The sequence below is a fragment of the Gymnoscopelus braueri genome, assembly GCF_963280865.1.
Source record: "Gymnoscopelus braueri genome assembly, chromosome: 4".
Taxonomy (NCBI): domain Eukaryota; kingdom Metazoa; phylum Chordata; class Actinopteri; order Myctophiformes; family Myctophidae; genus Gymnoscopelus; species Gymnoscopelus braueri.
The window spans coordinates 8,985,603-8,999,193 of NC_137605.1; the positions used below are offsets into that span (position 1 = coordinate 8,985,603).

At 48.0% G+C, this 13,591-nt stretch overlaps 1 protein-coding gene across 1 annotated transcript in view; it reads left to right on the forward strand.

Moving 5' to 3' along the window:
* The window catches only part of LOC308083403 (uncharacterized protein), a 73,129-nt gene that overhangs the window by 38,693 nt on the left and 20,845 nt on the right, over nucleotides 1–13,591 (forward strand). The window contains exons 6-11 of the mRNA XM_080425720.1: nucleotides 164–1,189; nucleotides 2,496–4,000; nucleotides 4,964–5,183; nucleotides 6,425–6,617; nucleotides 9,192–10,052; nucleotides 11,216–11,387. Of these exons, the coding sequence (XP_080281846.1) occupies nucleotides 164–1,189; nucleotides 2,496–4,000; nucleotides 4,964–5,183; nucleotides 6,425–6,617; nucleotides 9,192–10,052; nucleotides 11,216–11,387 (3,977 nt within the window). The remainder of the gene's footprint in view (nucleotides 1–163; nucleotides 1,190–2,495; nucleotides 4,001–4,963; nucleotides 5,184–6,424; nucleotides 6,618–9,191; nucleotides 10,053–11,215; nucleotides 11,388–13,591) is intronic.

The window sequence follows — 13,591 nt, forward strand, 5'->3', positions numbered from 1 at the left end:
CTGTGCAGTTGTTGTTTACAAAGCCTAAAAGGCAGACAGAGATTTTCATTTTTATGTTCCAGATATTGTTCATTTATATGTTCCAAAAGCATAATGTAATCATTCATTGCAATTGTTTTTATGATGATTATCGTCAACAATTTTGTGACGGCCCTATCCACAGGTCCTCCTTGTTGGCCGAGGTGGCGCCCTCCTCTGGCCAGACAGACAAACAACAGGAGGACAAGCTGGAGAAGGAGAAGAAAAAACAAGCAAAGAAGGACAAACGCAAAGAGAAGAAGTCCAAGCGCGACCGAGGAGGAGCAGGAGGCGCAGGAGGAGGAGGAGGAGGAGAGGCGGAGAGAGAGCGAAGTAACGCCGGCCAGGAGGAAGGAGTCAAGAAGAAAAAGAAGAAGGAGAAGAACGGCAAGTCGAGACACGGGACAGGGAAGGAGGAGAGAGGACGGAGCGACGAGACGGAGGAGACGGAGGAGGAGGAGGCGAGGGGAGCGCAGGACCCGCAGCGAGGCGCCGGCAACGCCGCGGCGGAGAGCCCGACCGCGGCCAGACCGCTTCCACCAGCCGAGCTCTCTCCGAGACCCCCCGCCGCGCCTCCGTGCGCCTCCTCCTCCTCCGCCACTGCTCCTCCCTCCTGCGCGCCTCCTCTCCCCACCTCCTCCTCCTCGCCGCCCCCGGCGGAGCAGGACAGTCGCCCCCTGAAGAAGCGGAAGGCCCGGCGGCCCAGCTGGACCAAGCTGGCCCACCGGACGACGCAGGAAGCCACCGCTCCCAGCTCCGCCCGGCCGCCGCAGGCCGACCGGTCGCGCTCCGCCACCCCTCCGTCCCCCGCCCGCAGCCACGTGACCTCTGACCCCTGCCCCGCCCCGTCCGCCGCTCCTGCGTTCCCCAGCAGGAAGCGGGGTCGCCCCAGGTCGCACACCCCCGACGCGCGCGAGCCCAAACCCGTCCCCGCCGTCTTCCCCGTCGGCGCCTCCCTTCCCGCCAGCGAAGGAGCAGCGCCGCCCAAACCGCCGTCGAAGAAGGAGGCCGCCCCCGCCCCGCCCGCCAGCCTCGGCAGCCCCGTCGCCCAGCTAAGCTCCACCCCCAGGAAGAGAGGACGTCCTCCCAAAAGGCCCCTCCTCCTCCTACCGCCGCCTCCTCGGGAGCAGGACGCAGGAGGCGTGCGCGGAGGAGGAGGATCTGAAGACAGGTAAGACGTTCTTGCCTTACGCCTACTTTTTTGCCCCTCCTTACGTCTGACCTCATGTACATCCCTGCTGCTATGTGGACCTGCTGATGTGTTGCCACTCTTCTGCACCTTATGCAGTGGTGGAAAAAGTACTCAAATGTTTTACTTAAGTAAAAGTACCAATACTGCAATATAAAAATACTCCGTTACAAGTGAAAGTCCAGAATTAAAAGTTTACTTGAGTAAAAGTACAAAAGTATTGGCATCAAAATATACTTAAAGTACCAAAAGTAAAAGTACTAAAATATTTGAAAATAGCAGATCTACAAGCTCACAACGCGTCGCGATGCGACGCGTTGTGAGCTTGTAGATCGGCTATTTTCAAATAGCCTTTGTATAAAATAGCTAAAGTGGTTCATTTATGTTTCATAATATCATAATTTATATCTGCAAAGTAACTAGTAACTAAAGTTTTCAAATAATTGTAGTGGAGTAAAAGTACAATATTTGCCTCTGAGATGTAGTGGAGTAGAAGTAAAAGTATTGGAAATTGGAAATACTCAAGTAAAGTACAAATACCTCAAAATTGTACTTAAGTACAGTACTTAAGTAAATGTACTTAGTTACTTTCCACCACTGACCTTATGTCTAACCTCATGTACATAGCTGCTGCTTTTTGATGCTGTGTAACATAGACTGTAAAAAATATGGACAAAGGGAGCGGTCGGTCACCCATTGGTTTCTACAGGCGCGTTTTGAAGCCACTTTTTCAGGTCTTCACTCAGTAGAGCCAGTAGAAGCCCTAGAAGCATACCCTGCCTACTTTATCATCAATTAAAAAATTAATGGGACCATAATTTACAAAAACGCCTATGGTAATTGAAAGAAGACTTTAAACTAGCGAGCGACTGTAATTATAAAGTATTTATGACAATGTTTACTAAGGTAATCAAATCGAGTATAAAGTCCGGTCAAATCCCCATTGTAATCAATTGCGTGGTAATTCTTCTGCAGCCAGCGGGGGGAGAAATAGTGACAACTATTAATGAGAACTGCCGGGAATGTGGCACTTACTTATTTGCTTCATTTTAAAAACCGAATGCCACTCATCTGCACCTTATATCTAACCTCATGTACATAGCTTCTGCTTTTGCTGCGTTTATATGTAGATATCGTTTCTGTTTTGTCCCCGCTCTCCCTCCCTCTGCCCCCCTATTTATCTTTCCTGAAAACCACGAATGTCGCAGCTTGCACGAAAATTCACCCACTTCTTAACGCCGGTTAAACCAGCGATCTGACAATACAATCCGTTCTCGATCCTTAACAGGAACGCCGGCTTCGGGGCGGAGAAGCAGCAGAAGAAGAAGAAGAAGGACAGCAGCAGCAGCAGCCGCGATCTGAAGATCCGGCGGCTGATCGGAGAGATGAAGAAGAGGCAGAGGAAGAGGCTCCACAAGGGGGCGCTCTCCAGGTACGGAGGAGGAGGAGGGGCGGCGAGGAGGAGAGGAGGAGACCAGGCGGAGACGGGAGACGCGCCGGCGCGCAAGTCAGCGGAGACGACGGCGCGGGCGAGGGCGGCGTCTCAGGCGCTGTCCGCTCTGTCCTCGGCGTCCTTCGGCGGCGGGACGCCGGCGGGGGGAGGAGGACGCCAGATCAACGTCAGCAAGAGAGGAACCATCTACATGGGCAAGAGGCGCGGCCGCAAGCCCAAAGCCGCCGCGCAGATGACGAACTCCAACTCCCACAATGCATCGCTGCAGCTCGCCGGGCCGTTCGGCAGTAGCAGCGGCGGCGGCCACGGCAACCCCAACCCCTCCGAGACCTCCTCCTGCTCTCTTTTCTCCTCGGGACACGCCCTCTTCCCCCCCGCCCACCCCTTCCCCTCGCCCTCCCTCACCCACTCCAGCGGCGCCCAGAGCCCGTACAGCGAGGGCGGCTTCGCCTCCGCCGAGCAGCAGCAGACGCAGCACGCGCACGCCTCCCCCCTCGTCTTCCCCCCCTCCTTCTCCCTCCCCTCCCCCTCCTCCTCTTGCACCTCCCCCCGCCCGCCCTCCAACAACTCCTCCTCCTCGCTGTCGCTCTCCCCTCTCTCCTCCTCTCTCTTTCCCTCCTCTTTCGCCAAGAAAAGCGCCGGCGGCGGCTGTTGCCCGTGCCTGGGGCGCCACCACTTCCCCTTCCACCACGCCTCCTGCAAGCTCTCCGCCGTCGCCTCCTCCTCCTCCGCCTCCTACTCCTCCTCCTCTCTCTCCCCGCCTCCCCCCTCCTCCGGCGCCGGTGCCCACGCCCACCACCACCACCTCCTCCACGGCTCCTCCCCGCCGCAGGCGCCGCACCACCTCCTCCTGAAGGAGGGCTCCACGCCCTCGCCGCGGAGCGAGTCTCACCACAGCGAGGAGACGCTGCCCAGCGACAGCGGCATCGGCACCGACTGCAACAGCGTGTCGGAGCAGCGGACGGGCGGCGGCGGGGGGGAGGGGCCCAGAGGCGGCTTGGGGGGTCCCCGACTGGGCGCCGGGGGGGCCCTCAGGATGGGCGCCGGAGGCCCGCGCCCCTCGCCCTCCTCTCGCTCCTCCTCCTCCTCGCTGCTCCTCCTCGAGCGGCCGTCTCCCGTCGACTCGCCCCTCCCCGTCCACAGGCAAGCCCCGCCCTCGGCGGCGCCGGCGGCGGCGGCGGAGAGACACCGGGACAGGCACGGCAGCAGGCACAGGCGGCGGGAGTTCGAGTGCCTGTCGTCCCCCTATCCCCCGCCCCCGTGTCTCTGTCCCTCCTGTCCCTGTCTGGGACACGCCAAGCGCCCCCACGTGGACTACTGTCCCTGTCTGGGGCACCCAGGTAGGGGTGGAAAAAGTACTACATTTTTTGTAAAGTAAAAGTATAAATACTGCAATTGTAACAGAGTGGTTCACTACCTCAGCCTGATGGGCTGAAAGTCTAATATCGCCCCCAAGCGAATCCCAGGCGTTACACAATGTAGAAATACTCTGTTACAAGTAAAAGTCCGGAATTCAAGTAAAAGTCTGGAATTCAAAATTTACTTCAGTAAAAGTACAAAAGTATTGGTCTCAAAATGTATTTAAAGTACCAAAAGTAGAAAGTACTCATTATGCAGTATGTCCCATTTCTCAAGTTTTCAAATATGTATGAAATGTATAATAATCTTTTGAAAATAGCAGATCTACAAGCTGTAGATCGGCTATTTTGAAATGGCCGTAATGTATATAGGGCTGAAGTGGTTAATGTATGTTTTCTAATAATCCAAATATACAAAGTAACTAGTACCTAAAGTTTTCAAATAATTATAGTAGAGTGAAAGTACAATGTTTGGATCCGAGATGTAGTGGAGTAGAAGTAAAAGTATTGGAAATTGGAAATACTCAAGAAAAGTAAAAATACTTCAAAATTGTACTTAAAGGTAGGGTAAGTGATTTACTTTGGCTAAAATAAGTGTTAATTAGCTCTATATTCTGATAGTACTCATTGCTATAGAGTGTTTGTTCAGTAAAAGGAGTCTCCCATGTCTCTCCAGCTCTTTATTAAACAGAAATTGCATTTTCAGTACTCTCTCCTGATTGGCTTAAATTTTGTCACCTACCTGAAAATGTGCGTATATTCTGTTTACTAAAGAGCTGGAGAGACCGCTGTGACCGAACAAACGCTTTCTAGCAATGATTACTATCAGAATATAGTACTTTAACCTTTTAACAAAAAAAAAAAAAAATATATATATCACTTACCCTACCTTTAAGTACAGTACTTGAGTAAATGTACTCAGTTACTTTACACCACTGCACACAGGCGTCGCCTCGCTGAAAAGACCCCGCAACAAACACAGGAAGAAGCACCACGGCCTCCTGCTGCTCCGCAACGATCCCGACTTCCTGTCCGAGCTGGACGAGCTCATTGGCCAGTTCGGCGAGGTGCTCCACATCGGGCGGCGCGGCATCGCCGGCTGGCCCAGGGGGCCCAGGGACTTCTTCGAGGACGGGGTCGTCATCGGCGGGAGACGGCATCACGGGTAAGGGCCTGTCAGCGATTATTACGCAATCGTCCAATCGCAATTTGTTTTTGAGCAGTTGTCAGAATGGTTTGCATTCATCTGTACATAGTACCGGTATGTATGTATCTGTTCAGAAATGTTCATGAATTCTCAAAAATGTCAAAAATAAATAATTACTGTAAATAGCCAGCTCCTTCAGCCATATAGATACGTATAGGCCAGGGGTACTCAACTACAAATCTTGAGGGTCCACAAATCATTTTTTGAATAAGGCTAGGGTCCGTTTATTTAAGTCGGTCAATCGAGCCAAGCTTATCAAATCGGATCCCCTCCCAACCAACCAATATATATTTTGATTTTCCTCTAATCTAGCTAATTTGACACTGTGTTGTGTTAATTCTTCATTATTCATTACTTACGATGCATAAGTGGGTTCAGGTTCTATTAAATAAGTATTTTTAATTATTTTAACATTTATTTTTATTATTCTTAATTACTTGGGGGGGGGGGGGGTCCAATCAATCTGAAGCTAGGGGGAGACAAAGCTAGGTGTCCCCTGTTGAGTACCCCTGGTATAGGCTCAGTAAAGTGTCAGATTTTCGAAGTTTTCTTTAAATATATGGCCTGAATTTGGCCATAGTAAGATGTCGATAAATCATTGTCAGTCATTTCTTATATTGAAGTTATTTGTCATATCTGCCCTGTGCAATGTTGGCAAGGCAAACGGAAATCTAAATTGTATTAAATCAATCATCGCACATCAGCCATTTTGGAGAGAAATTGGGCCTCTTCTTACTTCCTTCTCAGGTGTTACCAATGATACTAATGAAGGCTCTGTTCCATTCTGGTCAAACAGAGTCAGGGTGCTGATATTGTGCATGTTGGCTCACTGGAAACACTCTGCTACACCAGTGGGTCTCAAAGTGTGGTCCAGGGACCCTCATGGTTCCTTGAAGGGGCTTCCAAATGGCCCCTTAAAATGTGTGTAACTCTGAGAGTGTACAAATGGAACCAAATGGACCCGTAAGGGTCCATTTGGTTCCATTTGTACACTCTCAGAGTTATGAGGTTCTTAAAATTAAAAGCTTTGAGAACCACTGTGCTACATGAAATGGAACAAAGCCCTCATCAGTATCATTGGTAAAACCTGTGAAGGAAGTAAGGAAGAGGCCCAATTTCTTTCCAATATGGCTGCTGTGCGTTGAGCCTATTATTCGTATGACAATGAATGGTCGACTAAAACATCACGATGATCACAGGCCTAATCACGGGACGCCACAGTCATCTCCATCGGCGGCCCCCGGGGGGCGCTCCTCCAGCATCTACAGGATCAACCTCAACGGCTTCTACTCCCCTCACCCCTCCATGGCCGCGCCCTTCTACCCCCCCTGCCAGCCCCTCCTCCGCAGGGCGCCCTGCGGCTGCCCCGCCTCCTCCAAGCTCCTCCCCCAGGTGAGTCTGTCACAGGTGTGACACAATCGCCCGATCGCCATTCATTTGAGATAATAGCAATTATTTTTGTGTTTTTCGTTTACATTCATCTGTGTAAGTTCATCTCTTAAAATGTTTTGGACATTTTCAAAAAATCTACAAGCTCGGCTATTTCTACTATTATTATTATATGTATTTCATCAAATTATTACATTTTATTTACTGTATATGTGCCAGTGTTCAAAGACGAAATTGCTTAATTTGGCTTAATGTTGCTTAATGTGACTTAATGATGGTTAATGTGGCTTAATTTGGCTTAATGTTGCTTAATGTGACTTAATGTTGCTTAATGTGGCCTAATTTGGCTTAATGTGGCTTAATGTGGCCTAATTTGGCTTAATGTGGCTTAATTTAAAGCCGAAATATCGGTAATGAGGGTCGAATATGGCTTAATGATAGACAAAATAGACATCTTCACCATTAATTCATGTTGAGTAATGAGGTTTACTCTGACTTAATGTTGCCTAATGTGGCTTAATTTAACTTAATGTTGCTTAATGTGGCTTAATTTGGCTTAATGTGGCTTAATTTGGCTTGACGTTGCGAGGCTTAATGACCTAAAAAGTACCTAAAAATGTGAATGTGGGGTACCGGTACATCTTATGCTATAATGTCATCACTCATACCAAAAGGAAAATACAAAACTGCATCCATAAGGTATCTTCACCATTAAATTAATTCATGTTGCTTAATGAGATTTACTGTGGCTTAATGTTGCTTAACCCATAAAAGCATCTGTGTCATTTTAGATTTCTTTGGCTATTCAAAAATAGCAGATATACTATGAGCTTGTAGATGGTTGAAAAACCTTGAAAATATGTGCAAATCTTTGAATATATATATATTTTAAAGCCAACATTTGCAACTCAAATCTTTGTTTCTGGGGATTCTACAAATGTCTTCTAAATCCTAACAGTTTTTTGAAAAAAACGCATGTTGCTAGATATCAGTGGTGCTCAAACCTTTTCATGTCAAGGACCTCCCAAAATTATATGTATTTGGCCACGGACCCCCATCTGAAAATATTTTGTTCCAGGGACCCCCCAGAAGCAAAACAATATGTACAGTATATACATAGGCGGCGGGTAATGAAGGCTAGGGTAGGCTAAGCCTTCCCAAATGTTATGCTGGGAAATTCTGGGAATTGTGCAAATTATATATAATATATGTACGCAGCATTATTTAGTTAATTTTTTGATAATAAATCAGTAAAATCAGGCAAAAATAAGAATTAAATAACCTAACCCTAACCTAACCCTAACCCTAACCCTAGCCCTATAACCGAAATAAAGTAACCAAAAACCAAAAATAAACTAACATAATCCGCCCAGAAACCGCACGGCCAACCCCCAGCCTTCCCAATTGCCAAGCTCACCCGCCGCCTATGTGTATATAATATATATTCAAAGATTTGCTTAAACAATTCAAGATTACCAAAAAATTGCAGATCTACAAGCTCATACCGCGTCACTGGATTACACAGATGCTTTCCCGGTCCTGATTAATGTGGCTTATTACACGGCTTGGTTGAATGCTTGATTCTGATTGGTCAATCGCTGAATTCAGTGGTGTGTTATCAGTGTATAATGACCGATGAGCTCTATAACAGACAGCTGTCTAATCAAAGACTCTAGAGCACCTGCTCATGTCAACCTGCGCTGCTTGGTTTTATGCTGAATCCAACATGACAGCCATGTAAACAAACACACCATGTCATTGACAACTAAACGTTGCTCTCAAGAATGTTTTGGAAAACATTTGAAGTGAGAAATAGATGATGCAATAACCAAAAAGTGATTATATATATATATTTTTTCAAGGTTATTTTATTTTATATTTTCACATACAGGTCTATATCAAAGGGTATACAAAAACAGTGAATGTATGTTACCCCTCCCACCCCCCAAAGTTCCCGCTCCGAAAGAGCCACAACCCTGGTATCTCATTGTACCATTAAAACAAAGGACAATACAAACAAATAAGACACAATTGCAATGTAAAATGAAAACAAGTCAAAAAATAAAAAATATATAAAGTATACAAAAAGTGATTCTATTTGATCCACTACACTTCCTTGTTTATCGTGGCGCAACAGCGCAATAATACCAAAACACAGTCGCCCCGGGCAAATCCGTCGGTATATAGAATAGGAGCGAGTGTGTTTTGGGGCGAGTCTTCCGGTTACCTTATGGAATACTGTCATTTGTTTTCCGAGGCGAACTTCTCCGCCCAACCCAATACTTATGGAATACTTTCATTGCCGTAAGCAAGAAAATACTTTGTTTTGTTGTTACTTTTGGATCAATTTATTTATTTATTTATTAAGTAGCCGTGTAATAAGCGGGATAATGTACGGGGAGGTGGTCATTATTGAAAATGAAAGCCCTTCAGGGTGATTATCCACCTCCGCTCCGCATCGGCGAATAATCACCCTGTCAGGCTTTAATTTTCAATAATGACCACCTCCCCGTACATTATCCCTTGCTTAATTTAGCTTGATGTTGTTTAACGTTTAATTAACCCTTCGACCCCCAGGACGGCATGGACGAGCTGGGCTTCTACACCAGAGGGTACCCGCCGCCCCAGCCCTCCGGCGCCCCCGCCGCCGGCCCCCAGCTCTACTCGCACCACCACCACCACCACCACCACCACCCGCACCTTCACCCGCACCACGCCTCCTCCTTCACTTTGCCCCCGCCTCCTCCTCCCCCTCCCCCCCACCAGTACGCCCACCACCCGCCACACCACTTCCTGCTCAACCCCGCCCGCTTCCACCGGCGCCGGGGGAGCAGGCTGCTCCTCCGCGGGGAGGCGGGGCTAGGAGGAGGAGGAGGAGGAGGAGGAGAGGGAGGTGACGGAGAGACAGGAGGAGGAGGAGGCTGCGGATGCAGGAGCGAGAAACGCAAACGCCGGCATCACCTCCGTCAGCGCGAAGAGGAGGAGGAGGTGGGTGGAGGCGAGGAGGAGGAGGAGGAAGAGGAGGAGGAGGAAGAGGAGGAGGTGACAGCGGAGAAGAGGGAGCGGGGGCTGGGGGTCAAAGGCGGACAGAAGCCGAGATCGGGGTTCGCGGGCGGAGCGGCAGCGGGAGGCGAGAGGAGGCGGGGGGAGGCGGCGAGCGGGTCGAAGGAGTCGGCGTGGCAGCGCCGGTACGGGAAAGACTCCTTCTTCTCCTCCTCTTCCTCCTCCACCGCTGCGCCTCCTCCTCCTCCGTCGGAGAGGTTCAGACACGCGGCGTCGCTCCTCTCCTCGCCGCGGCTGGGCTCCTCCCACCTGGCGCTGTTCGGAGGCGGGTGGGGGGGCCTGGGGGCGGGAGGCTGGAGAGACTACTCCGGGGGGGTTGACGGAGGAAGAGGAGGAGGAGGAGGAGGAGGAGGGGAAGACAAGAGAGATGAGGAGGTGAGTCTGTCATAACTATTGCTTAAAACACCTGATCGCCGATTATTTGAGATAATCACAATAGGCTCTATGTACAGCAGCCATAGTGTGAAGACATTCACAGGTGTTACCAATGATACTAATGAAGGCTCTGTTCCATTCTGGTCAAACAGAGTCAGGGTGCTGATATTGTGCATGTTGGCTCACTGGAAACACTGCAACACCAGTGGGTCTCAAAGTGTGGTCCAGGGACCCTCATGGTTCCTTAAGGGGTTTCCAAATGGCCCCTTACGGGTGTGTAACTCTGAGAGTGTACAAATGGAACCAAATGGACCCGTAAAAACCTGAGAACCACTGTGCTACACTAAATGGAACAGAGCCTTCATTAGTATCATTGGTAACACCTGTGAAGGAAGTGATAATATGGCTGCTGTGCATAGAGCCTATTATTTTGCACAATAGTTCTAATCGTTTCCGTTCTTCTGGATGAATTCATCTGTTGAAACGTTTTCACAAATGTTTTACAAAAATCTAAAATAGCGATCTACAAAGATCACGATGTGACACGTTATGAGCTTGTTGTTCGGAGCTTTTTGAAAACAAATATTCATAGTATAACATTTATTATGGTCCGTTTTACCCATAGTACATTATTATTCTGATTATTGGTACTGATCATTGTCAGCAATTTATTTGAATATTTAAGTTATCTTATATTAAAATTGCCTGAGTCAACCGACGGTCGGTGGGTGGGCCGACGGTGGGTGGACGTCACAAACGTAACATGGGGACCTGCGAGGCGCTCCGTTCCGCACCAAACTCGGCAGAAACACTGTTCAGGGGTCTGCCATGACAATAGTCACACCCAAAAATCTAAATTGCACTATAGCAGTGTTTAACACCTCAAATGGTCATAACTCTGTGACCATTGCTCTGATCACCGCAATATAGGGCTGTATTTGAAGGCCTTATAGCGGCCTAGTTTGTCATATCTGCCCGGTCGGTGACAAACAGAAATGTGATTTTGATTTATAATTTATGTTCCAATGTTCAATGCCAAAAAACACAAGTCATTAAATTGCAATTATTTGTACGACTGAATTACGGAATTAATCGTCATCAATCGTCTTGACAGGCCTATGAGGAGGAGGATGACGATGATGATGAAGATGACGACGACGTAGAGGAGGAGGAGGAAGGGGAAAGCCCCGCCCCCTCCCCCCCACACACCAACCTGTTCACGTCCGCTGCCATGGCGGCCGGGGGGAGGGGGCCCGACGAGAGGCAGGACCAATAGAAGCCCAGGAGAGAGCAGAGAGAGGAGGGAGGGGTCAGTCTGGACCCAGACCAGAGAAGGTAAGGATGGATGGATGGATGGGTGGATGGATGTTTTTGATTGTTTTATTCGACTACAATGTTATTTAGACCATTGGTTCTCAAAGTGGGGTCCGGGGACCCCCAGGGGTCCTTGAGGGGTTTCCAGGGGGTCCCCAGCTAAATGATAGAACCAAATGGACCTTTTATGGGTCTGTAACTTTGAGAGTGTACAAATGGAACCTAACGGGTCCATTTGGTTCCATTTGTACACTCTTTACAGTTAAATTAACATTGATTTCACAATATAAATTGGGGTCCCAGAGATAGAAATGCCATTAAATGGGGGTCCGTACTTGTCAAACTGGGGGTCCTTGAAATTAAAATGGTTGAGAATCACTGCTAGAGCCGTAAAAAATATTCTCTTATATCTTTTCAAATGGGGGGTCTGCGGGCTAATAGGTGTCAATTTGGGGGTCCTTGACATGAAAAAGTTTGAGAACCACTGATTTAGACAGCATGTTGTTTAGACGGATGCTAGGTTCATTGTATGCCTGATATCCTAGTATCTATTGATGTGATTTTGACCTGTTTATTGACTAGAGTTCAATTAATCTCTCAAGAACAGATTCTACTCTCCGCTTGAATCTGTCGGGGGGGTTCGTCATATCGCGTACGCACTGGCCTTCAGATCAGGAAGCAGGCCACGCTTTACCCAATCAAATGTAGTGGACGGGATTTACGTGTCTGCCGATCCTTCCCCACTAGAAACAAACCGAAACTCATTTAACAATAGCGTCCGCGGAGCAGACAAAACCACGGAAAGATATTCACATTTTAACTTGCTTTCATCATAGAAACAAGTGGGCTTATAACCAAAACGATCCATGTTCTCTGGGAGAAGTGGTGTTAGTGTTCCGTGTAGAAATATTGTTAGTGGGAATGAAAACATAGTCGCACCACCGGAAGTGAAAGGCTGAAGGCAGACCAAAACCCCGGTTTCCTTGCGCACGGGTGCTCCATTTTGCTCCCCCCAGAGCTAAGTGAAAGAGTAAAAAAACAGCAGAGGGCGCTCTGGATGGATGGATGGATGGATGGATGGATGGATGGTCACTCTTGTAGAATTTTACGAGCGAGATATGCACTCATGGCAGTGGTTCTCAACCTGTGGGTCGGGACCCCCAGGGTGGTCCTCACATGATTTTGGGGGGTCCCCAGATGACAGTGAAGGGACAATTGAAGGACTTTTAAGACCTTTTTAATACCTCAAAGAAATGAATACCATTACTGCATCCAAAGTAATCAACAAACTGTACCATAAAAAGTGGTCATACATTGGTCAAATTGTCAAATAATATAACAAAGAGGGAAAACATTTGAAAATAGCCGATCTACAAGCTCACGCGTTGTGGGCTTGTAGATCGGCTATTTATCTGGGGCGTCCCTAGTTAAAATATGATTATTTTGGGGGGGTCACGGCCTGAAAAGATTGAGAACCACTGACTTATGGGACAGCGCCCCCTGGTGATTTCACAGAAGCATTTATTATACACTCCAGACAATTCCATTGACGTTTGTAACCACCTAATGTTCTTTTTCATATTATGAACTTTGATCTATAGAATAGTGAATTTTAACATTGTGGACTATATAGAGCATATAATATACATATTATCAATAAAACCGTAGTGTTTTGCCAATTATTTGTGGGCCCACTTGCAATACCCTCACGGGCCACCAGTGGGGTCCTGGCCCACAGGTTGAGCATCGCTGATACACTATATGGTTTAAGTGGTTGCGGTATTATAACTCCTCCCCTTCACCGTAGTTGATCTCCATCTTACACACACACACACACACACACACACACACACACACACACACACACACACACACACACACACACACACACAGAGCAGGAATGTGTTGTAGCGTGTCTGAGATGCTGCTGCTATGTAGTGTAGGAACCACAGGCAGATGTGAGGTCTGAAGCTTATAACTCAGTCATTACTGAACCACTAGAATAGCTATATAAAGACCTGCCTCGAGCAGGGGTTAGGCACAAATTATGTTAAAAAACTAAAAACATTTCTGCATGGACAGAAAATTCAGACTTTCTTTCCTTTTTAGTTTTTCAGCTGTATGTGTCACTCTGGTGTACTCTGAGGTCTCAATGAAAGGATTACTTACAGAAAACAATCCACCTCAATGCATTATCAACTTTTGACTGAGTTCAAACTCAAAAT